The following is a 25,439-nucleotide window of genomic DNA, read 5'->3' as shown; positions in this document are numbered from 1 at the left end:
CATCAATCGAAAATTAAAAAGACATCGTACTATTACGAATATGAAACAATAGAACGCTCAGCATTGTGATTTTATTCTCATAAGAAAATTATCATATGTCGCAGTCAAAAACAGCGAAAATCATCAGGTGAAATTGGGATTATTTTGTCTCAGCCATGTTTTGACTGAACCTTCGAATACAACAATGACGAAATTTGTCATATTTTAGCATTTCACAAAGATATAGGGGTGAAAAGTGGCCCATTATCTTTATTATCTTTGAAGTGTGCATCAAACGAATAACAGGGTAGTGTAGGGGGCATCTGGGGCTCAATTCCAGGTCTCAGATTTGGGCTGTAGGGGTACCACTAAGTGGCTCCCAGGGGTTCTATCTCATTTCAGGGGTTTATATTTCACTTGAGATTGACCAAAAGAACTTGGAAACACTAGGATTAGGTAGAGGACCTCAATAGGTATTCATAATAAGCGTAAAAGGGCACCTATGACCCCTAGAAGGGTTTGGTTAGCTCATCAGAACTTTGTCATATTTTTGCATTTCACAATGATATAGGGGTGAAAAGTGGTCCATTATCTTTATTATCTTTGAAGTGTGCATCAAAAAAATAACAGGGTAGTGTAGGGGGCATCTGGGGCTATTATTTCCAGGTCTCAGATTTAGGCTGTAGGGCTTACCTCAACTTCACGTTAAACTTTTTAAAAGTAGGAAATGGAGAGTATGGGAGAGAATGGGGGAGTCATGAGGACGCATGTATCATGTCAGAAATATTTTATCAATACGTAGGCATAATCAAAATATTTACTACCGAGTTGTTGTATTCAGACAAGGTATACATAGATCGTGCATTATGTAAATACATGTATGTCAATGGTCAGAATCTACATGTACAGGGAAAAAAAAGCCAGTCAGTCCATTGGTTTAAGAAATTATTATATTTGCCTTGTTTTGTTGCAGTGTATTTAAGTGTAGTTATATGGGTTTTGAGATCCATCAGGAGTTCGTGGATTACATCTTTTCCTGTATATGTAAGATTTGATTCTATGAAAAATTATACCAGGGGTTCCTAATATGAATGATTTTTCTTCTTATGTAATATGTAAACCTTCTCTGTCACATACAACCGGCTTCAAAGATTTTAGACATGTAAGCAGTCCCAAAACAGATGCAGGATAGTTTCATTATTTTGACATAAAGAACACAACTTTGTATCAGTTTTACCTATTTTAAATAAAAATGAGTTTGTTGTCAAAATATACTGATTTATTCTAAATTGCAACCATTGCAATTTAGAATCTTTGGTGTATTAAAAAGGAAATGTAAAGATATTTTCCCACTGAAGGTTTCTTAAAAAGGATTAGCCCTTTATTTTAACAATTTAGAAACCCCTTACAATAGGGATGCTTTGAATCATGTTTTAAATTAATGCTATAAAAATTATTTTAATATTGTAATTACTTTTTTATTATACATATATGGACGGCATGCGTAGGTATTGATTTTTTTACGAAAACGGATTGAAGCCATGTGAGAAAACTAGTTTATCTGTCAATAACGAACGATAGATAGGCCGAAAAACGGACGGACACAAAAGACTATAAAAAGCCTCACTTTAACCTTAGTAAAACTAAAACACCTTCAGTTGTCGTTTGGAACCAGTTTTGATGGGGATTAGAAATCAAATGAATATAATCATAAACAATATGTACATGACATTGTACAAATACATGTAAATTGAAGATCTGAAATGGTTACTCTCCCGTTCATCACTAACATTCTTTGTCGCTGATACAAGATCGCATTTGTTCATACATTTAAAAAAACTGTATTGCGTTGTTTCCATACCATGGCGGAAATTAATAAAAGATATCTATTTTACAAAAAGGGGGAAGCAGCTATGTAGAATTCGGGTTAATTGGTATGCATGAGAACATCATCTTTACTGCGTATCTCTTAGTGCAGCGGACGTTGAATTAGCCTTTAATATTTATTTTGGGGTATGAAAAACTTTGCTTTATGGCCATTTTGCAAAACAAGATGTATGTAGAGAATGGTAAAATTCTTTGATTTTGGTCACTGCTCTGATGATAAGTGCTCTTGCGTTTTTCAACGAGAATTTTTTTTTGTACCTTGGAAACGGGAATCTGATGCATGCATTGCCTTTACTGGAAGAAATGGCAACTTGGAATATTTGATAGATTTGTAAATTTACTTATCGAAATGCTGACTTTCGTAATTCACGATAAACTACATGTATTTGAAAAATAAATACTTTAAAAGGGTTCGTCAAGTCTTGGGACCCCCCCCCCTTTCCACAAAAAAAGACAAAAAAAATGACAAACTGATTGTTCCTTAATTATATCTACATGCAGCATGTGTACAATTTATTTGAACACCAACATAAGATAGTGTTTTCAATTTTCAGAATAAAAACATGTACCCTGTCTATCAGTCAATGTTTCAAAATTCCTACCGGCAAAATAAAATGCCCCCCCCCCATTATTCACACTCAGGAGAAGGTGAAATAATGGGAAAGCACACTTAATTTAGAAATCATGAGGTATAAAAGTACCTAATATAGAGAAGTATGTCTAGAATATATAGCTACTGTGCTATATTCGGCATTTTTCTTTCCAGCATTACTCTACCTCAACTGAGTTCTCGGACTCAATACATCAAATTTTGAAAATATATCATTAAATGAAAAACAAAATTTTCTTGAAAATAATATCTTTATGCTTAAATGCTATCATTCGCAAAATATACATCTAAAAACAAGAACTAAAAATATTGTTGAAAACATATACTATAAAAATGGACTTCAATAACTGAACAATTCAGACAAAATACTATATGTAAAGTACAATGTTATTTGCTTTGATGCCAGTTTATAAAATATACAACCAACAAAATTTGTGTGTAAAAATGATTCAATACAAAATACATTTCAATCTTTTACATTTGAATTAACATAATGATTAAGTGTCCCATTTTAAATTCTAATTGTTCAGAGATTCTGTAATAAAGCAAGGACATATTCTATAACAAGGAATTTTAATTTGCTCTTTTAATCGATAATACAAGTATCTGAAATACTTAAAATTGCAATCACATTGTTCTTTGGTATAAACCCTCTATACATACTGCAGTGTACATGCATCATAAATTCATAATACTTTGAGTATTTTAACAAGAACTTATCTTTGTTCATTTAAAATTAAAGTCATCACATAAAACAGGAAAATTTGGAAGCAAATTTTTACATAAACATGCATGTACATTACTTCTATATCATTCAGTCTCTTTCAATCTACATTGTTTCCACTTAAAAAAAATTATCAAGCATCAAAAGCTTTACTATGGAGTCAGACTTACTGCTCATACTTCTAGCTCATGTCCTTCAGATATACTTCAAAAGAAATGCATGCATAAAAATTATATATTTGAGACTCATGGTACACCAAGACAGTCCCTTTACAAGTGGAATATTGGTATTCCTAACCCTTATGTAAAGCATTCATCATGAATGGTTTATCAAAATTGGCTTCTTCTGCCTCATCATCATCATCTTCATCATCAACTTCTTCATCCTCCTCATTATACTCAAACAAAAGCTTTGCCAGCTGAGCCCTAGTGGCCAGATTCTGGTTGCGTCTTTCCAAGCAATGTTCACCTTGCAGGTTCGTTTCGTCATTACACGTTATATTTTGCCAGCGATTTTTCAGCGCTGGTTCTGCTGCTCTGAATATATGCAGCTTCTGGTACTTGAGAAACATGTCGATCAGAGAGAAGTGTTTGACTTCATTGGCTGTCAATGATCGCCTAGCTTTCTGGAAATCCGACACGTAAAACGAGCAGTGAAAGAAAGACAGAGGTTCGAAATGACCATATTTTTGGGTTAACTCAACCATATCTGGGTAAGGTTTTTGGTCATATGCTAAATTCGGTTTGTATTGCCAGTAAGAGATCGGGAAATAAATCTGTACGCCTGCGATTGTATTCATGCGTATCCGGTTAATGTAATCCAGCTCCAGTTCCATACCTGGAGTTACCATGGATACCAAGGTGCTGGCACTAAAGTCAGAGACAATCACATCATAGAATTCCATTTCTTTGATGGAAGACAAATTCATCTCCACACTTTTCATCATGATCTTATTGTTCGAATTTGGCTGGGACGTTATCGAGGCGACTGTCGACTTCACATTCACAAAGGGATCGGAGGAGAATTTTTCCTTCTTGTAAATCAAGTAAAGGCACAGGACAGAATTGTCTTTAATTTGGATGGCATTTCTTTGGAATTCTCCGAGGAAATGCAATCCGTCTGCCACGTCTTTTTCAAAAAGGGGAAGAATCAGGAAAACCTGAGACGTTTCTGTAACGTAGGGCATGGGAACCAGTTCAGGTTTGTTGAGGGGTCGTAGAAGGTGAAATCTTTTCAATACATCACTATTCGTGTCCTTCTCTCGTAACTTCAAATCAAGCTGGTACTCCATACCGCGCGAAGGTTCAAACCGCCGGTATCCATTGATCAACTGAAATTTGCTGAATTTGTTGTCATAAAGTCTGTTAGCTCTTTTAAAGGCTGTCTGCAGGACCTCTTGGACATCTTGCTTGTCAACTCCTACAGTAAACAAATGAAGTATAAGAAATGACTTATAATAAAGCATATACATTAACTAGGCAAGAATCACCACAAACACAAACCTCCTTTCTTAATTTGTTTTAGAATTTTAAAAATAAGAAATAAGCTTTTTTCACTTCAGTTTTATTGAGTTAACTTTTCTATTTTATTAATTTGGTATTCCAAAAAAAAAACAACAACAAATGGAAAGACCCTTCAACAAATATCCAACTTTTATTGGAAAAGCCAAAATATAACTACAGTACCGGTCATACCCAACCTAACAGAAAGTAAACCCAGACTAAACCCTGGGTTCACTTTTGGGGTTTACTCCCCGTTTACTAGAGAGGACCCACATTAAACCCAAAGTAAACCCGATCAGAAGTAGACCCCTGAGGCAGACGTTATATGAGTATTTGGAATATACAAGGGGTGGGAATTACAGGCAGTAAGATAATAAGATAAAAGATGGGTCTGCTTCACATTCAATTGATTAAAGAGTACCTTAAAAACAAACCACAAGTAAACCCAAAGTAAACCCTGAGTGGACCCAAAGTAAATCCCAACGGGACATACATTTTTCAAAAATAAACCCAAAGTAAACCCAGGGTTTAGTTGGGGTTTAATCTGGTGTTAGGTTGGGTCTGATTGGTACTGTACATGTAGGAATAGTTGTAGTTTGCACTACAAAAAGTTCATACAAGTAATTTAAATTATCTGAATTATAAACATGTATAATCACCATTCAGAGGACTCATATTGGTAAAGTCATCCTCAAAGAAGACATGAGACTCAGTGAAGTAGTTCCATCTTATGACATCAAATCTCTTTTTTGGTCTGGTGGTCTCAGGTGTACCTTAAAATTCATAAAATGAAAAAAAGAAATTGAAAAACAATCTTTTTGCAGGTTAAAATGTTTAAAGGTAGGCATATGCAGGCTTTCATTTATTGGGGCTAAAATATTTTAAACCCTTTTAGATATTAAGTGATTTCAATGATATTAACTCATCATTCTCTTCAAATTAGGAATGTTTTAATGATACACTCGCAAACACCTGGTTTACTAAAAAATTCTTATAATTCATAACTACTTTGCTCAACACGCTCAATTTATCTGAAACATATAATATTTATGAATGAAATAAATGTTTTCTTTGGTTTTAAGAGGGCTGGATTCTGGTGGCCACTTTTATACAGTATAAATCTCCTTAAGAAGAAGAGCTCTGTAAAAAGATATTGCAAAATATTCAAATTTAAGAGCCGAAAAATGTGGATTTTTCTTTACTGTTAAATAAAAGTTCATAGCTAGAGAATTCATATCTAAAATTTAAAGGTAGAAGTGATGTAATTTGTAACCATCCAGCCTCCTTATGTTAACCCTTGGGAAATTTATGTAAATCAAAGAATCCTGAAGGACATACTTAGGGTTGTCTCTAAGACCCGGGAGGCGGGGAATTCCCCCGCCTAAAGTGACGTAATTACCCAGCTATTATTGCATTTCAAACACAATCTAGCTATAAGCTAGACCTTCAGATCGCCTTCAGTAGAAGTTCTACTTTTTTATATCTCCCTTCTACTTCAATTTTTAGAAACAACCCTGCATACCGATTGGCCAAGACAAGGAGTCGATTCCATCCACGGTGTAGTAACTCAGGTTAATAATACTCTCCTTGGCTTTGTTTATCTCCTGTCTGGTCAAATTAAGCTCCAGCTGACAGAAGTATCTATTGCAAACATCAATATATAAGAATGAATTTTAATAGCTTTCGAAATTTATACCAGTTTGCTATGAAATGCCTGCAAATAAAATTTATACATGGGTAAACTTTTTTATGTCTATTTAATAAACAGTGCAAATCGAACAGAAATTGAATTTGAATTTCCAAAAAATTGTTGGCAAAAGAGCAAAGCCATATAACAGATTCGATCAAAAAACAGCATTCATGATACAGTGTATTATTCAAACAAGATTGGTTTACCTGTGGACTTTGAATAATGACAGATCGTCGGGCATGGGATAAACGGAGAACGAGGAATTAAATCGCCCGTCTTCTCGGAGTGTTGAGATGTCGTCGTCATAATCAAAGTCTTCCACCTTGTAGTGACGGTACTCCTTGTCCTATGAATAAAATAAATAGAAACAAAATTTTGAAAAATTTTGTCCAAAAATGAACTTTGAATCATCTTTCTAACTTATCAACTACAGATTTATTTCTTTGATGCTTCAACATGTTCAATATAATTAAACTTGATTATACATTTCAACACTGAGGAATTTATAGTCACTTTGATGATATGTGAAGTACTTTCTAAAATAGTTATTAAATAAAAGAGATATAATCTTGCTGAATTCTATAAGAAAACAGAAAAAAAGAGTTTAATTTTCATATATATATATCCACATGATCATCATCTGGCTTCTTTTCATATGATTTTTCCTTATCATGTTGAAACATGGAATTCATCACATATGGTTACAAAGGTGAGCAACTCTGGCAAAGTTTACCTCAAGCTAAGCTATTTTGAACTGATGTTTAACTTACAATATCAAATGTATTGTATAAATAAATAATTATAAGACTTACCCCTCCATGCTTTGAACAAGGCAGCTTAGTCGAGTGATACAGGCACTGACCAAAGATCTCGCTGGGGTTTGCCTCGGGTGAATTTGTCAGGCACCAATCTAAACCAGCAAGTACTTTCTGTAGAACTGACTGAAATAACATAAAAATGGAAAAATCTTTGTATGATCAACAATTCAATATGAGCAGTCATCATGGTCATAACATAAATGACTGTTATCAATTATTTGACCGCTATATTTAATGGCAAAAATTTATCATTCAAACTGAAAAATCACCCCTCCCAATGAAAATTCATCACTGTTAGAACTGATAAGATAGTTAAATAAAGTTTTCAAAATATTTGCTATGAAAAAAGAAATCATTTTATTTAAAAACAAATCATGAAGCAATTGTTGCTGGGTTTTTTTTAAGACTTATGCAACATTTATATACATCATGTACACTAAACATGTTAATTCACATTTGTACCTTGTATTTAAGAGAAATGAATATCAAACATGAGTATAAAATTTAAAAGACCTGTGATATAATAACACCTCCTTCTAGAGAACACATGTCAGGATTATTTTCAGCATGAATATTGACGGCGCCCATATGAATATCCTCACTGATGCTGATATGGCTGACAAGTTCAATAATCTTCTCAGCTCGAATGTACGTCCTGTCAGTAATAAACATGTAATAGTCATAAGTGTGAGAAAAATGTTCCGATATGTACTTCAGCACGTGAAGAGGTAAATGTTTGCTGTTTTTATCGGAAAAGCTAACAAGGGGCATTCCCGCTGGAACATTTCCCGATTTTGACGTGCTGAAGTACATTTGTTTAGTCACATAATGGGCTGTCGTTTTGTTGACGGCAAGGGCAAATGAATTGACAGTGTCCTGACTTGTTAACACTGCTACAAAGAGTTTCTCTCTGATTCCAAGTTCTGTAGCCACAAATCTTGGCCGAACAGGTTTCTTGTTTGGATTCGACTCAATCTTCAGCGGTTGGGGTATTTCATAATTTTTCACTTTGACAGTTGGTTGTTCACTTTCGCTTGTTTTCTCGTTTTCATAGAGTGACTTTGTTTCCCTCAATTTAACAAGTTGTTCTTGGCCTATTGTTGATGGATCACACGTTTCATCCAAAAATGGGGAAATCATCACATTGAGTGTAAATCCAAGAACTACTCCAATAAAAACTGGCAATAATGAACGAATGCCATGGTAATGTATCATACTGAAAAATGTTGTGTCCTCAAAATGATGGATGATCTAGAAGAAAACGACTGTCCACATCCCCAAATGGCAAATCTCCTCAGTCTCTTGGAAATCTTAAATATAGATTCCAACAAAACGAATACACTATGTATAGAAAAAATATTAGTATCCATCTGCTATACTATAGAAAAATAAAAAAATAAAAATTGTAGGATGATAATTAAGTCAGATAACTGAAAATTCTAGGCTTGGTAATTGTTTTTTTCATTTCGTTTTTGTAAATAGTTGAAACTGAGCGCACTTTGCTTGGTTAGCAAAACGCTTTTTCTAATAAGCATTGAATCCAGTTTATAAATAGACACAGATTAAAATAATATCCGAGAAATGATGGCAGGCGATCAGGTAAAATCTTTCGATGTCTTTCTCTCGAATGGTCAACACGTATATACCCAAAAAATGGATTAAATAGCTATTTTTTATTGATCTTATACCACTCTTTTAAACTATTGGACACCGATCAATAAAAAAGTTGAAAACATGTTTTCTTTTGAAACGCATAGTCATCCTTGTATACAACGCACTTTCGAGTTGCCTCTGTTCTCAGCGAGATGTCAGTTTTTTTAAAATTTGTAATGGACCCAATATCATTATAGGGCCTAACTCACCACCCAAAAACATGTATTTGTCAAATAGTAGCTTGCTATATTGAATGGGTTTTCGTATTTCATAACAAAGTAAAGGTTTTAAATGTTCAGTTGATGTAAGAGAGAGGACTTCATACATGTACTTTGCTGCAGTTTATAACAGGTATACCTTTTCAAGGCATGATTGGCACGTAATATCATTGACTGTTAATGTAATGCGAAAGCATTAAGGTACATGTAATAGATGCATCACAGTGTTTTGTTGATTTCTGAAACAGGAAGGCATAAATAAGCTGTACATTAGTAGGCGAATTGTATTTCTGATTGATATTTATACGCATAGGTAAAGAAAAGCGTGATTTGAATCATTTTATATGTAACTGTAAAAATGTTTTACTCTTAGCATTGCTCAGGGGAAACGCATTTGAATAACCTTTTTTTAGTAATCTACATGTAATTTAAGACTTACATTCGGCTTTCATTGCAAAGTAAATAAAATAAAACACAAGGCGCAATGCGTGCGCAATTTGTAAAATTTGCCGGATGCCTCATATGGACAGAACTGTGACCGTCCGAAGCTGATCACAATAACTCAATTTGGGAACAAAATATTAGAATTGCAGGAGTCCCAGATTAACTTTAATTTTCATGTTAATATTCATCAGTTTTTACTTGGTCTTTTAGAAAATGGAAGTTGATGGAGGTACAGCTGTCAATCATGAAGGGATCAAACAGTACTACATCAGCAAAATTGAAGAATTGCAGGTAATGTACAATAAACATCAGGGCTGTCAATCTCTTTGAATTGGGTCTGAGAAACAGACCCTTCCAATGGGAAAACCACCTAAAATTCCCAAGTTACTTATTATCTAGAATTCCAAAAATCACAAAATTTACATTGTATGTATAAAAAAAATAAACCGTTTCGTTCTTACTGATTACTCCTTGTACATTTTCCCTAAGGCCCGAAAAATTGTGCAGGAGACATTACCCTAATGATATGTTTGCATATTGAGATGCTCATGATCATATGTATCTTGCGATAAATCCTCTGCTGATATTATTTTTAAATGATTATATGAAAGCAAAATTTCCCAATTCGGCGAAAAATGTTGATAGTTTTCCTAATTTAATGGGACACAGACCCTGTACCAAGAAGGACTGTGGGAGTCCTAAACATTCACTTACCATGTTTACACAAACAGTGTAAGATATTTTGCAGAATTTGATTTAAATTACAGCTTATGTATATAAATAATGATACTTCTTTTAATTCAGCTTGTTGTCACTGACAAGACACAAAACTTGAGAAGATTAGAAGCACAGCGAAATGAACTGAATGCTAAAGGTATAGTTAAAAGACATCACTTAAAAAAAAATTTATAACATTGTTTGCAAAAGTATTTTAATAACTCAAAATGTAGGTTTTGATTCCTTGGAAAAAAAATGTATATATAGTTTTAAATTTAGTTTAAATTTTGGCTTCATGAGAACATATTTTCTTTTAAAATTTGAGAAAGGATTTATAGGTTTAGTTTGGGCTTTAGGAGTTTAGTTTTTCCATGTTTATTAAATGAAAAGCATGAAAGAGATCAAATTATATTATTATTATATTAGATGTTTTAACACATATTTTCATGAGAGAAGATCGCCTTTTTAGTATGCTGTTTTTGTTATTCTTAGGGAGAAGTTGTTAGCTTTTGATTTCTGAGTTGATTATTTTTCAATATATTTTGTAGTGAGAATGTTGCGAGAGGAACTTCAGCTATTACAAGAACAAGGCTCTTATGTGGGGGAAGTAGTCAAACCCATGGACAAAAAGAAAGTCTTGGTCAAGGTACATGTCGCGGGTTTGTTTTATACTGAAACAAAGAAAATACTTTTTTGTTTCTTTTTGATGTGCAGAAACATTGCAATCTCTAACATACAGAAATTAGTGTAACCAATGAGTAAAAAAATGTGTAATCTGTCCATAAAAAAATGTATCTACTTTGTACTAAAAAATTTATATTACTTTTGCTCATTATTATATTTAATGCAGATTTTTTACTTTGATCTGAATTTGATGGATGCACATAATAGGAATGTGTTGTCAAGAGATAATGTTGTTAAATATGCCATCCTTTTTAAAATTTCCAGGTGCATCCAGAAGGGAAGTTTGTGGTAGATATTGACAAAAACATTGACATTAATGATGTCACTCCAAACTGCAGAGTTGCTCTTCGAAATGACAGTTACACGCTGCACAAAATTCTTCCCAACAAGGTAAGTTACCAATAGAGGGAGCTGCATCTTCTTTTACAAACTCATGTTGAAGCTAGATATCAATTCAAACGAAAAATTGTGTGTTGGTTTTCTTTTAACAGACAGTAATGTGAGAATACTTGTCTTAAATTTTGGCTTTTAAGCTCAGATGTCTATTTTTAGAAAGTTTGCTATACTAAAGTGATATTAATTTTTGTAATGCACACCTCACTTCCACAGCCAAAAATTCAAACCCAATGAGAATATCAATACACTGTAATATTAAATATGATCTACATGTTCATGTAGCTATGTACTGTACTTAAATGTTTTATATTTTAATGAATTGCTAAACCAGTACACGTTTATCATAATCAATGAACTTTAAACATAATTGATATCCAATTTACGATTGATGTTTTCGTTTAGGTTGACCCTCTAGTGAGTCTGATGATGGTAGAGAAAGTACCAGATTCAACCTACGAAATGGTGGGAGGTCTGGACAAGCAGATCAAGGAGATCAAGGAGGTCATAGAACTGCCAGTCAAGCACCCGGAGCTGTTCGAGGCCCTAGGAATTGCCCAGCCTAAGGTAAGGAATAATCTAGCCTGAATTAAGGAATATTTCTGCCTAAAGTAAGGAATAATTAAGCAGAAAGTAAGGATGAATAGAATGTAGGGTAATGCATAACCAAGTCTAAGTTAAGGAATACAGTCATGTACTTTGGTATTTCTGCCAAATATAAAGAATAGCTCAGCTTAAAGCAAGGCTTAGGAATAGCCATGCCCAAAATAAGGAAAAGCGAAGTCTAAGGTATAGGTAAGGAGTAGCTCAGCCTTAAATTTGGACAATCACATCCCAATTTAACTGAATCAAAAATGATGAGTGTCGATGCCTAGAGTAAGAAATATCCACCTTAAGATAAGGAATAACCCAAAGTAAAATAAGGACATAGTCATATATCTTTATAGTGTGTTTTGCTGATATTTAAGAAGTCATATATAATTGTGTTGTAGGGTGTGTTGCTAATACACATATATACATTTTGGTTTTGAATTGTGTAGGGTGTGCTGCTGTATGGACCCCCAGGGACTGGGAAGACTTTACTGGCCAGAGCAGTGGCTCACCACACAGAGTGTACCTTCATCCGAGTATCTGGATCTGAACTGGTGCAAAAGTTCATTGGAGAGGGCTCCAGGATGGTGCGAGAGCTCTTTGTTATGGCCAGGTAACTCCATAATACAAATATACTGTAAATGAACTACATATACAATTGTCTGTGTATTTTCTTCTGCATTTTTGGCAGAAAGCAGCTTCTGCTAAATTGAGTACATCACTTAATGTCATCCAAATAAACATGTATGGTGATATTAGGAGCATACAGAAATACAATAATTCACATCCACGCTAGTTGAGCAATCATTTTATGCTAAATATGATTGTACATGCTAAATACATAGTATGTTAACTTTACAGATATCCTAGTTATCGTGTAGACTACATTCTAACTGTTATACTTGTTTGGAGGATACATGACTGTATTTTTCAGTAGAATTTTACATGTCTGTGCATAGATGTTAAAAGCAGAGAATTTGCATAATATACTTTTGTCCTCAATGAGATTTTATGTTGATAACAGTGTTAATCTTCAACATGCTCTACATGTAATCCTGGTTTTGTTTTTTATTTCAGAGAACATGCACCATCTATCATTTTCATGGATGAAATTGATTCTATAGGCTCCTCAAGGTTAGAGGGCGGATCAGGAGGTAAGGCCATTGATGGAGTAAGAAAGCTTACCCTCATAAGAAACCCTGCCCAGTCTCAACATGCTTACTGACCAGGGCCAAATCTTTTATTTTACATTTTATTGGTTTCATGAATATTCATTATTTTCATTGTAGCTCAATATCAATGAGAAAACGAATTTATCGATTTTTGGAGATATATTTTAATAAAACGGAAGAATATGTAGTTATCATGTGCTTCTGATTAAGAAATTATGCATTGGCATTATTGTGTTTTGTAAGTTCTCCAGTACAAAAATACTTGAATGAAGCGACCAATTCGGAAAAATAAAGATTTAACATATTCATGAAACTGGAGTGGAGTTGGGGGCCAAGGATGATTATTTTAAGGTTTTTTAAAAGTCATTGGTTTCTGATGATGAATGCAAGCTTAGTGATTAACAAACACTTCGTCAGATATTATTATCAAAAGAGAATTTATTGTTAACTATAGCAGTGTTTCATCATACAATGAGATTGAAGATATTTTCTCCAAAAAAAACCCCTGAACTTTATAATATGATCACTACATTCTGATATGAAGCCATAGTATATCCCCACTAGTTTTGTTTTGATCTTTAATAAGCAAGTATAAACTCTATTGTTACTAGTAAACTAGATGTTATTTATGATATATTCCTTTTGCAGGTGACTCTGAAGTGCAAAGAACAATGTTGGAATTATTAAACCAATTAGATGGCTTTGAGCCAAAGCAAAACATTAAGGTATTTACATTCCAAAGTTATACAGACCTCAGTATCTCTTTTCCTGTATAGTCAAGATGATAACTTCATGATGATATCTTGTTACGACCTGTGTATTTTATTTATTGATATCTTGAAGAGAGGTATACATGTACATGTACATGTACAAAGTTACCTCAGTATCTCTTTTCCTCTTATCTTCATAATGGTACCTTTTAACACATCATGACATGTTTTCTGATTTCTGACACGTGATATCTACAAGGTGATATCTAGTAACACAAATGTATTCTGATTTGTTGATATCTCTGACAGGTGATATCTACAGGGTGATATCTAGTAACACAAATGTATTCTTATTTGTTGATATCTCTGACAGGTGATATCTACAGGGTGATATCTCGTAACACAAATGTATTCTGATTTGTTGATATCTCCTACAGGTTATCATGGCCACAAACAGAATTGATATCCTGGACTCGGCTTTATTACGTCCAGGCAGAATAGACAGAAAAATCGAGTTCCCTCCCCCGAATGAGGAGGTGAGGTCTCTTTTTGACACGTACATTGCTGTGAATTTTCCGTTTAATAATTTTTTGTCTGCATAAAACAATGTTTTGATATGAAAAGTATGCTTGATTTTGAACTCGGATTTTTACACGTGTGATGTACAGTACTGTATGGAGGATTATTTTTTGCTCGGTGTTTTTGTCGCCCTTCTTCACTTGCAAATGGTTTCACTCCATCTTTAATTTGCCCAGACATAGTTGTCTTTAAAGAGATAATTTGAGAAATTGGAATTTACTCAGTCTTGAATTTCCTTGCTGACAACGAGGGTGAAAGGGGCGAAAATAAAACGGGGGCAAATATAGTATCTAAAATTGAGAAATTAAATGAATTTTCTTTTCATGACTTCATAGAGGGGGGGTCAAAGTTTTATATAGGAATATACTGTATAGAGATTTTTTTTTTTCAATCTTCTATGTTCTATACAACATAGTTTCTTCCTTGTTTGTATTAGACATACATCTTTCATTCTACTTTAAACAATGTGATGTACGAAAGGCTAAAATTTCTCGTTTTGAAATTGATGATTATATCTTTAAAACAGGCAAGATTAGACATTCTGAAAATCCACTCCCGTAAGATGAATCTGACAAGGGGCATCAATCTAAGGAAAATTGCCGAGATGATGCCGGGGGCTTCCGGGGCAGAGGTCAAGGTAAGTCACACAGCAGGTGAAATATACAGGTCCTAGAAACAGTATTCCATTTCCAAGATGTTTGATAAATCTTAAATTCAATTTGCAAACACTTCCAGATATGTCAAACAACTATTCTCTAAGTTGTTTCTCCATGTAGAGTTCTTTTACTCTCATTCGGATGCAGCACAAAGTATGCAATTAATAATGGTGGCGTGTTACTAGGCCACTAAAAGTAGTATGATAGACAGTTTGGGTTATTCCCCCTAATTACATACACATGTACTTACGTATAAACTTAAACAGAATTCCTAGATGTTCAGTTGAACAGAGAGATTCACATTTAAGTTAAATCAGAAATTATCTAGAATTAAATACTGTGCAATGTAACTAAAAACAATCTCCTCTACCCAGTTTGATAAAATATACATATTTTAAAAAACGCATATACCCTTGATTTACATTTGAATGGATGTTGAATTCATAATTTTTAGTCTGAAAATTTAAAGTTTTCCTTTTGTTTTGGACTGGGTTACATGTAGTTTGATTATAAAATCAGAATATCTGCAAGAAGGTTAAGATGTTATTATCGTAATTGTGTTTTATTTCAGGGGGTGTGCACAGAGGCCGGAATGTACGCCCTGAGAGAGAGACGAGTGCATGTTACGCAAGAGGACTTTGAGTTGGCGGTGGCCAAGGTCAGTAGGCTTTTTGTATTTACTGTATTCAGTTCTGTGGTTTCATCTTTAGATGTTAAAGGGACCTAGACATTTTTCAAATTTTGTTTTCCTAATTTCTAGAATGGTTTATAGGGGTTTATAGGGGTATTTTTAATGCTTCATCAAGGTTTGAAACTTAAGTCAAATAATGAGTTGCAAGCCAGATGCAGAGTTTGAAATTGTTTGTATTGTAAACAAAGCTAAACAGTGGAATGCTCAATGAAATAGGTAGACATCCAAAAAGGAAAAAGTTGATGCAGCATTCTGTAAAAATCTGAATTTCTCCGTTTTTAATTTTAGGTGATGCAGAAGGATTCAGAGAAAAACATGTCCATTAAAAAGCAGTGGAAGTAGATCTGTTTGGATCCCAGTCTTCATTTTTGTTTGTGAATGTGCATTGAGGAGGGCAACTTCTGTTACAGAGACAATAAAAGCCTCCATTTCTATCATTTCTATACACTTATCAATGTCAGTCTCAGACGATATTAAATATTCATTGTGAAATTTAAAATATTTGTTGGTGTTTTTTAAGAGAGAGATAGAGAGGTACAGAGAAAGACAGAGCCATGGGGATAAAGAGACAGAGAGAGATGTTCTTTTCTTTGTTTCAAACGTCCCGGATTCTTATTCGAAAAATCAAATTCCGACTTGAGCGCCCCCGCTCCCCCCCCCCCCCCCCCCAAAAAAAAACAATTTAAATCCACTAAAGTCGAAAAACTTAATTCACCCCTTACCCTTTCGAGATCTAGCACATTTAGCAATAATCTGCATGTAATGATGCAGGAAACTACAGTCAAACTTGTATCTCGAACTAGATGGGACTGTTTAAATAGTTCGAGATATCCGAGTATTCCCGATATTGAGGGTAAAATACTAAAAAAAAAAAGTGGTTGGGACTTACAAATCACTTCAACGTATCCATTGTATTCGAGATATTAGTGTTCGAGATATCAAAGTTTAACTATATTTTTCTTTTGCAGAAGGTGGTTAAAGTGTTCACTATTTCAGTTGTATGTACTTTTGTATAGTCACAGAAATATGTTTAACATCATTCTGTGATAAACCCTTTAAATTTGAACAGTAATTGGAAGATTTTCTCCTTTATAAAATATAAGTTATATGACTGTCAAAGTCAAAGCAAAATTTTATGAAAAACTTTTCATCCTATCGAGTGTCCACCCTTTGAAATGGTCACTATCTTAGTGTTGTCTAGTTATAGGTTTTATTTATATAAAGATTGCATGGTTTTCTACTCTGTATTCATGCCTCATAAACAACTCTATGCCTGATTTATACTCTAAAGAGAATAAAAGGGAGTGTCAATCTGTCATTGCTGTTATTTTGTTAAAATAAACTTTCATATATATATAATTTAATTCTGATTGTAACGCCTCATTTGACTGGCTAAACAAATTCATATATATATCGTATAACATACCTTGCCTACGGCACAATACGACGCGCGTGCGAAACGTATTATTCCGCTTGACGTTACGTTTAAATGTACAAATTAACATATTTTAACTAATTAATATGGGCCTTATTATCTGATTTAAATAGTAGAAAATTAAATTATAAGGAATAAATTTAATTTCTACCTATGTTATACTCGTATAACATAACTTGAAACAGTTTACGCTTTTTGGGAGTTGATTTTTAATCAACTCTCCTATGCAGTCACTCGGACAAACCGAAAGTGAAACAGTGTTTGGACCTCAGCACAAATCATTGCTTCTGACAAGACTTAGTTCTTGAAAATAATTGATGAATTCGATGTAATGTATGCTAAAGCATTGTTTTTCAAGGAAACTTATTTACAAATACCTTAAAAATAGTCAGATTTTAAATGGTACGAACAATTTAAATATTTTTTGTAGTCGTATGTATTCCTACGCCAGAGTTCAATATAGTCTCGTTCAACTCGACGCTCGGCTGTCCCCGTAAACCCTTGTCGGAGATTTACGGTGTCAGCCGAGCGTTTGGTTGAACGAGACTAGAGTTCAATATTGCTTGGATCCATACAATTTTCGAGAAATATTTCGACCACTGATACATAGTTTGATTGAATTAATTTTATCTTTAAATATCATATGGAGGTTTCTCGACATTCTAGTCGAAAAAGTTCAAAAATTTATAATATAAAAATATGCGTAATTCAAATTAGAAACTACGTATACATGTACTTGTCATGCAAAATAACATATCATTGAAAACATCGACAAAATCAACTCCCGTCAGTTCTTCAGTACTTTGATTTATAAACCGTTTCGCGGTTTATAAAGCGTAACTTTACTGTCCCAAGTTATGTTATATCGTATAACATAGGTAGAAATTAAATTCATTCCTTAAACAAAACGCGTGTTTTCATATTATTTACATCTTCCCAAGTCAAGGGTTCCTGATCCGCTCCGCTCTACATACCTTGGCTTGGCTGATGTGTAAGTTATAGAAGGTGAAATTACCGTGTGAAAGATTAAAGACTTTTTTACTGTTACGATTCAATGTATTTCTTCTCTTAATATGAAGGTCTTAAAGTTTTATAAACCGAAGAAAGGGAGAAAAACGTCCCTCTATAATATAACATTTGGGGGTTAAGCTTTGTTCGTTGAAATGTTTTAAAATACTAGAAAGATTAAATAAAATATATATAAGATTTTTTTCTGAATTCTCTGAATACCATTTTGTTGTACATATGTATGCAGGCACATGTTAATTGTTGATAATTAAGGAAATAATGATTTCTATGTTACGAGTTTGAAAGAGAAAATGTTACGGTTAAATGTTGAACTTACGGTCTAATTAAGTAAAAAATCCGAATAAAATAAAATCTTAAAAAGATAATGATGTCTTAAAGAAGAGACCCTTCGTTCTTTACAAAATTTATTTGAAAGCAACAAAGAGTAATTCTTATATTTATATTTCATGAAAATTTCACAATCATATAATATACTAAATAAAGGAATGTTCCATAAGTGCAAGCCAACCATGAACGAAATCTTAAAATAAATAACAGATTCAGAACAAATGAACTATAGGAAGCGATAACGCTGCGTACAGTGTGTAATATTAACCATGTGTTAACTTATGCCAAGATCAAGAATGTTACAACACATTGACTGAAATGGTTGAAAATTAACCCTGCAGGTCCATTTTAAATTAATACTGAAGTGGGACCTTAATTTGGATAAAATAAGCCTTGACAATGTATAATACTAATCATAAATGTACAATAAATAAATAAAAACAGCAACTTTACATTGTTTTTGGTAATTGTTGAAGATGGGACTACAATCGCATATGATGACATGAAAAAACTGGCCATGATTGGTCGTGTATTAGAAAATCAATCTCTCTCTCTCTCTCTCTCTCTCTCTCTCCAAAACAAACAAATATATCACTATTATAAATAAAACATGAAAGAGCACGTGGTTAGTATGTGTGTGTGTGTGGGGGGGGGGGGGGAGGGGGAGGAGGGGGGGGGGGTTGTTCTAAGTACAGAATTTTTATCACATGTTTGGTCTGTATCACATCATCATCACGGTCAATGAATGCGTCTATATATAACTGTACATGTTTTTATATTAAAAATGAATGACAGAAGTAGAATTGTTTTCACACATGACAACGTTATCGTTGGTAATGACCCTGTTCCTGCTCCGTTCTCTGACCCCCGGAACTCGCCGAGGGATGACGCACCACCCTCACGTTCGACCTTCGGGATGACCTTGATGAAGTAGTACCCCTGCTGCGGGGATGTGACCTAGTCTCTGTCCCCGCGTCATCGTCGGCGTCAGCAGTGCGCAGGACATCCGCCATGTCCGCCGCGCTCTGGTTCAGACGAGAAGCGATCCTCATCAAGTAAGAAGAAGCGATGGTCTCTCGAGTTTCTTCGTCGTCTTCGTCGTAGTTGTCGTCTGTTGCGTATGGCGGGGTCAGCGCAGTGGAAGATTGCAGATGGCGACGCAACCTTCCGACGCCGGAAGAGGTGTCGTCGTGTTCCTCCTGCTGATCTTCCGGAAAGTCCGGAATGTACGCGTGCGGCTGACGCGTCTCCATGTTGTCCAGTAGCACGAGCTGGTGGGCGGGGACGGGGTTACGTAGATTTTGGTCCTCTTGGGTGGTGACCTCTCCCAGTCCACTCATTTCCGCTAAAAACTGACACTCGGAAGGGACGTCAAACTTGCACGCGATGAATAACTCGTCATCGTTTGCCTCAGCAGTGACCTTAAATTGGGATTCCTTTTGCGTCACTTCCTGTTGGATTTCGAAAAGTTTCTTCAGGTCGTTCACAGATCTTGCCTTCAGGAACTGGTCGTACAGTTTCTGTAGAGAAGAACCCTGTGTAGCGATGTCAACGAACCGCGTATTGATAGCTGTCTTCTGTTCTTTAATGGAATCCTTAAGAATTTTGATCAGCGCCTCTTGTCTCCTCTCAATAAGAAGTCTGTATTCGATGAACGTGTCTTTAATGGTTCCCCGCATCTGCCTCTCTAGAAGGTCCAGTTGTTTCGAGGCGTTCGCTAGGCTGTCCGTTCGGCCTTTCATTTTGTCTAACAGCTGCTTGCTGCTGTTTTCGATCTTATCAAAACTCTCCTTGCTCTCACTCAGCGCGTCAGACACGTCCACGATGTTGTGACCCTGGTTCTCCTTGTGGTCTAACACAGTGCAGTCTCGACAGACGGGATGCAGACATTTCTTGCAGAAAAAGTTCAACGGCTGGTTTTCGTGTTTTCCACAAACATTCTGAGACTTGGCCGAAACCTGGGACAAGAAGTCCATCATTTGAATCACGCGGTGGTCCGAAGGAAGAGACTCGATCTCCGCACGTCTCAGGAAAATCTCCACTCGGCACTCGGGGCATTTCAGCACTCCTTCGTACGAGTCATCGAACCACGTGATCTGTCGTCTGGTTCGGCTGTTCTGCTGGTTGTGATCGAACACCTGCTTGAGACACGGCAGACAGAAGGTGTGGTTGCACGGCAGAGATTTGGGGTGGCGCTCTGTCTGGTCGTACTTCTCGTTACAGATGTGGCACCGCAAGAATTGCTCTTCGAACGCCGCCTCGTCTACTATTAGACTCCTCTTCACCGAGTCCGCGATGTCATCCGTAGCATTCGCCATTTTGTTATTTAGTTCCGTGAAACTACAACGATAAAACGTTCATATAGAATTAGAAACGGGCAATTTTTTTCATTACTGAGTATAGAACATGAGGTTCAGCATAAACTGTTTGCGAGAATCGAATAAATATTCTCGCAAAATAAATGTTCGTTAACTTTTTATGGTTAGAAAAATTCCAGAATTAAATGTTTCTGTTTTTCTCAACGTATGAAAGGTGCGGTGCAAAATTTGATTAAATAAGGAGTTGGGGGGATGCATACATGTGTTCAAACTGTTTAAAACTCGATGTACGATAGATATTAGTCTGTTTGACAACTTAATGTAAGCGTATTCTCGGTGGGGGTACGGTCAAAGTTTATAACCTATGTCAAAAATGTAAAAACTAATTGATGCCGAGTAAACTTAGCCTCACGCGGGGCACTCTCTCTCTCGTCTAAAAAAAAGTTATAAAAAAACTTCAGTACTAGTACATGTACTAAGTACATGTACTAGTATATTATTTTTTACGGGGATAAAAGCGGATGGCAAATGGCAAGGATACTCTTACTGGGATAAATAATTAAAATTAAAGGGGGCGTATGGATTAATCTCTTCCACTAAGTATGATTTGAATTAGTACATCTTAATTCTTATAGACTCATATGAAACTTTATTATCACAAAGGGGTAAGGACAAGGTGACGAAGCACCAAAAGGCAAATAAATCACGTTTTGTAAACAAAAACACCGCTAAGTTCATATACCTGTTGCCGATCGGTGAACCCCCTAATCAATTAATCAATACCAGTATTTGGCAAAAGACGTTGTGCTTTGTATATGTAAGGAAATGGCACAGTACTCAAACAAAGGAGGCATAGATAAAAAAAAATATACACTCCACGGCAAAATCGACACTCTGGACAACTGTTGACGGTTTCAAAAATTAAAGAAATACAAAATTTTGCTCAGATTAGTCTTGATTATTTTAACACCAGTTCTAACTGTGTGAGCATGTTAACTCTTATTCTTCGTATGACTCAGAGTTTCAATTAAAATGCACGTGAAGTAAACACGTGAAAACACATGAAATTCATGAAAATGCTCTTTCCTGTGGAACTTACATGAGGCACAAGTAGTTGTATTAACCATTATAAAAATAGATTTTTTTTTTAGAATTATATTTATTAGTAGTTTAGTTCACCCTCTCTTTAAATTCCACATGGTTTGGATGTGCTGATGACACATACAGGTCTACAGGAGAGCTCAATTCAATTCAATTCAGTACAGCTAGCGGTCAACATAAATTTTACAGAGGCCTTGTCCAACAAAAAATGTAATATTCTGAAGGACAAGAACCTCTCGTTTTATTATATTACAAGTAGCAAACGAAAACTTTGTATATAGTCTTGATATTTCTTATTTATTTGTTTACCCCCCCCCCCCCCCCATTATTACTTGTGTAAATGTATATATTTGATGTGACCCGTTAGAAAATGTATGTATGTGTTACCGGTATGTTCAATCTCTATGTAGAGGAAATAAAGTATGAATGAATTAATGAATGATAGGAAGCATAAAATCTCCCCGTCCCATTTAGTGCAATTAACACATCAGATTGTCAACATAATTCTAGGACAATTAAAGTTAATAATATCAATGTAAAGTTTGCATTAACACCCATGTAGTCAGATGTGCAGTGTATTCATTGACATAGCAGTAGGATAATTTAAAACCTCTTTACTTCCTGAAGCTAAGGCATTTTAATAACACATATCAAAACATCTTCCCAAGTCAAGGGTTTCTGATCCGCTCTGCTCTACATAGGGTTTATGCAGAGCAGAGCGGATCAGAAACGCTTGACTTGGGAAGATGATATCAAAAGTGAAATATAACTGTTATCCAACAAATAATATATTTCATAAGATTTTAAGTTGGGTAGAGAATGATGTCTTTTATTTTTTATTTATAAATTTATTATTCATTTATTTATGTATTTTGCTTCCTTTGACCATTTCGAGGAATTTATCTTACATAACATCAGATATCGTTTAATCAGATAAATACACAGATTTAGAATTATAACGTATGCAAATTGTCACATTGTAAATTTTGCATATACATGTAACTCACCCAGTATATTCAATTTGAACAAAATGCTTGTTAGCAGGCTAACTATGCAATTACGATGGTGGTTGTAGACGGATGGGGGGAGGGGGTCGAGGTGGATGGCGGAGGGGGGCACGAAGTAGATCTTAATATTATTATTTTTTAAATTTTCCCTGATCTATGTGTGTTATAACAAGTAATGACGTTACTAAATTGTGTGTGTTATGATGAAGTGGGGGTGAGTCTGCAGTGACTACATGCATTTTTATAACCTTAATACTGTAATACATCGGCCAGCTTAATCGATTGAATTAAGGTAACAATCGGTTTTATTTTTAGATTTAATTTTTTCGGTAAAGAGATTTAGAAGTATAATAAAATTTTAAATGAAACAAAGAAAGTTTGTTACAAAATTATAAAGGATTATAACAAAATTAGCTACAACAAATTGTGTTATTGTTGTTAATCATTGTTTATTTTTCACTTATCTATTTTACACTCGTCTGCATGGAATTTAATTAACATCTGTACAGAGAAGCACAGTTGCCCTCAGACACTCGACCAGAGCCGTGCTGGAGGGATTTGGTCACTGACTTTCTACGCGGGAGTGATGTTTTGGATGTACCAGCACCTGATGACAATTGACCATGCTATGGAGATCATAGAGAAACATTTGGTGCTATATACATCATTACTTTTGACGTTGTCGCCTACTTCGTGGAACTCTATATGACAGGACCATCAGGGTAATGATTGAATGTCCTATCATGTTCGGACTTGGCCAGAAGAGATCAGTAATCAATTAACCATCACTGAGAAAGAGCATATACTCTCCAGCCATCCTAAAACCTTAACGACCACAGACTGTAGAGCAACTTCTCCCGTCAGAGACTGTGTTATTTGGTATGCCTGTTGCTTGGAACGATAACTGTACCTCTATACATAATACTCTGTTTCCTTTGTGCTGTCTTACAGGATTGTGTTCCATATATTAAACATTATTTATATAAGATATAAATCTCTAAATCTTTTATAAATCTATTTTAATCATAATCTATTTTAGAGAGAGAGAGAGAGAGAGAGAGAGAGAGAGAGAGAGAGAGAGATTATCTGATTATATGAATTTCTTAATAATAAATTAAATGAATTTCTTACCCGATTTATTTCCGATGTTTTCTAGTATACCCCTCTATGATTAATGTCCTATGTTTAGGTCGTAGTTTGTTTATATGGAGGTAGCATTTAAACATGAATCATCAACGTGTATTTTTGCTGCTAGGCTACTGAAAAACATTAAATTTATTTCAATTAAAATAAGATTAACATTTATTTTTTACAGCAATAATGAAATGCATAATACAAATGTCAAAGATTATAACTGAAATAGTAAAGGACAGAAGTAAAAATTCAGGATTCAATGTTTACACGTTAATGAAGTATCGCCCTTACCTTGCATGTTAAAACCTGTCCCTCAAAAATCGATATTTCCGATGTTGACAAAATATTGCTAGACATTTAAACAGGAACGATAACTCGGACGCGTTCACGCAAAGCGATTTCCGTAAATCAACAAATACATTCTGATCGAATTCTTAAATTTTACGCAGGCACAAAGAAGTCGCAGGCCTTTTTTTTAAAATATATTTTTAAAGACAATTTTTTAAACAGTTTTATGATTGATGAAAAAGATTATTATATTTATCTTAAAAAAAAAATCAATGTAAAGTTGCTATACATGTCAAAAGCTGGGTCATCTTTTGTTTTTTGTTTTTTCCCAGAATTCCCTAATCCTGAACTCCATACATGTATATCAAATATTATCACATCAATTCAGTGAAACCTTAAGGCTATTGAATGAAGTACATTTAGATTGATATATTTATCGAGACGTAATTTGAATTTTACGAGAAAGAAGACATATACAGAGATCGCCAATTTCAATTTCAATTTCTTTAATGCAGAAGACATTCGTCTTATAGCACTGGATATACATGTAATGGTGAACAATACAAAAATATCGGCAAAAATGGACGGTCAATCCTTACAAATCTTGTCTCTTTCGTACAAACTCATATGTTTACAGAATAATTTGTATTTGGAGAATGACATACAGGTTACTGAAAAATACCCACTCTATATATATATATATATATATTGGACGGTCCGCCCTTACAAATCTTGTCTCTTGCCTACAAATGTTTACAGAATTATTTTATTATGTGGTCCTTTAATTAAAATCATAAAAACTAAAGCATTAAGTTTTAATTCAATACAATGCAACAAAAAATAAAATATGGTTTGAAATGCATAATCTCCATGAGAATAATGATGAGTTGAACTTTGTATGAGAATAATTTGCAAATCAATGTGTTCTCCATTACTCTATACTATGGCAATAATTATACAATTACCGTTACAGTAATGAACTCGACTTTTAATAATAATAGTAAAGTGTTAAATTTCAAAACGTGTTGCTGAAAAAATATTAAATTTTACCATAAAAATTAGTACAACGAAATCGTTTTTTT

At 34.5% G+C, this 25,439-nt stretch overlaps 3 protein-coding genes across 3 annotated transcripts; 1 reads left to right on the top strand and 2 right to left on the bottom strand.

Annotated features, from left to right (window-relative positions):
• Positions 1 to 3,377: 3,377 nt before the first annotated feature.
• LOC105334242 (chondroitin sulfate synthase 2) lies at positions 3,378 to 8,524 on the bottom strand. Its single transcript, XM_011437609.3, has 6 exons — positions 7,724 to 8,524; positions 7,205 to 7,333; positions 6,599 to 6,738; positions 6,225 to 6,343; positions 5,362 to 5,475; positions 3,378 to 4,619 (listed from the first exon to the last, which is right to left on the bottom strand). The coding sequence occupies exons 1-6, from the start codon at positions 8,423 to 8,425 to the stop codon at positions 3,493 to 3,495; spliced, it is 2,331 nt and encodes a 776-aa protein (XP_011435911.3). The 5' UTR covers positions 8,426 to 8,524; the 3' UTR covers positions 3,378 to 3,492.
• A 173-nt stretch (positions 8,525 to 8,697) lies between these two features.
• Positions 8,698 to 16,217, top strand: LOC105334244 (26S proteasome regulatory subunit 8). The gene is made up of 13 exons (XM_011437610.4): positions 8,698 to 8,809; positions 9,736 to 9,816; positions 10,330 to 10,399; positions 10,791 to 10,888; positions 11,191 to 11,316; positions 11,725 to 11,886; positions 12,360 to 12,523; positions 12,988 to 13,064; positions 13,731 to 13,807; positions 14,230 to 14,328; positions 14,898 to 15,008; positions 15,599 to 15,685; positions 16,007 to 16,217. The coding sequence occupies exons 1-13, from the start codon at positions 8,792 to 8,794 to the stop codon at positions 16,058 to 16,060; spliced, it is 1,224 nt and encodes a 407-aa protein (XP_011435912.1). The 5' UTR covers positions 8,698 to 8,791; the 3' UTR covers positions 16,061 to 16,217.
• Positions 16,218 to 18,607: 2,390 nt separating this feature from the next.
• LOC105334246 (E3 ubiquitin-protein ligase TRIM13) lies at positions 18,608 to 24,479 on the bottom strand. The gene is made up of 3 exons (XM_011437612.4): positions 24,361 to 24,479; positions 24,067 to 24,194; positions 18,608 to 20,849 (listed from the first exon to the last, which is right to left on the bottom strand). The coding sequence occupies exon 3, from the start codon at positions 20,825 to 20,827 to the stop codon at positions 19,334 to 19,336; it is 1,494 nt and encodes a 497-aa protein (XP_011435914.3). The 5' UTR covers positions 20,828 to 20,849; positions 24,067 to 24,194; positions 24,361 to 24,479; the 3' UTR covers positions 18,608 to 19,333.
• Positions 24,480 to 25,439: the final 960 nt, after the last annotated feature.

Source organism: Magallana gigas, chromosome 10 (genome assembly GCF_963853765.1).
Source record: "Magallana gigas chromosome 10, xbMagGiga1.1, whole genome shotgun sequence".
In the NCBI taxonomy this organism is placed as follows: domain Eukaryota; kingdom Metazoa; phylum Mollusca; class Bivalvia; order Ostreida; family Ostreidae; genus Magallana; species Magallana gigas.
Note: the sequence above shows the minus strand (reverse complement) of the source record. Positions and strands in the feature narration are given on the sequence as shown.

Excerpts from the sequence above, each read along its gene's own strand:
- LOC105334242 (XM_011437609.3), bottom strand. The coding sequence starts at position 8,425 with ATGATACATTACCATGGCATTCGTTCATTATTGCCAGTTTTTATTGGA. Across the intron at positions 5,476-6,224 it reads CTCCTTGTCTTGGCCAATCG|GTACACCTGAGACCACCAGA; the intron begins GTATGCAGGGTT and ends ATGAATTTTAAG. Across the intron at positions 4,620-5,361 it reads CAATATGAGTCCTCTGAATG|GAGTTGACAAGCAAGATGTC; the intron begins GTGATTATACAT and ends TGTTTACTGTAG.
- LOC105334244 (XM_011437610.4), top strand. Across the intron at positions 10,889-11,190 it reads AAAAGAAAGTCTTGGTCAAG|GTGCATCCAGAAGGGAAGTT; the intron begins GTACATGTCGCG and ends TAAAATTTCCAG. Across the intron at positions 13,808-14,229 it reads AGCCAAAGCAAAACATTAAG|GTTATCATGGCCACAAACAG; the intron begins GTATTTACATTC and ends TATCTCCTACAG.
- LOC105334246 (XM_011437612.4), bottom strand. The coding sequence starts at position 20,827 with ATGGCGAATGCTACGGATGACATCGCGGACTCGGTGAAGAGGAGTCTA.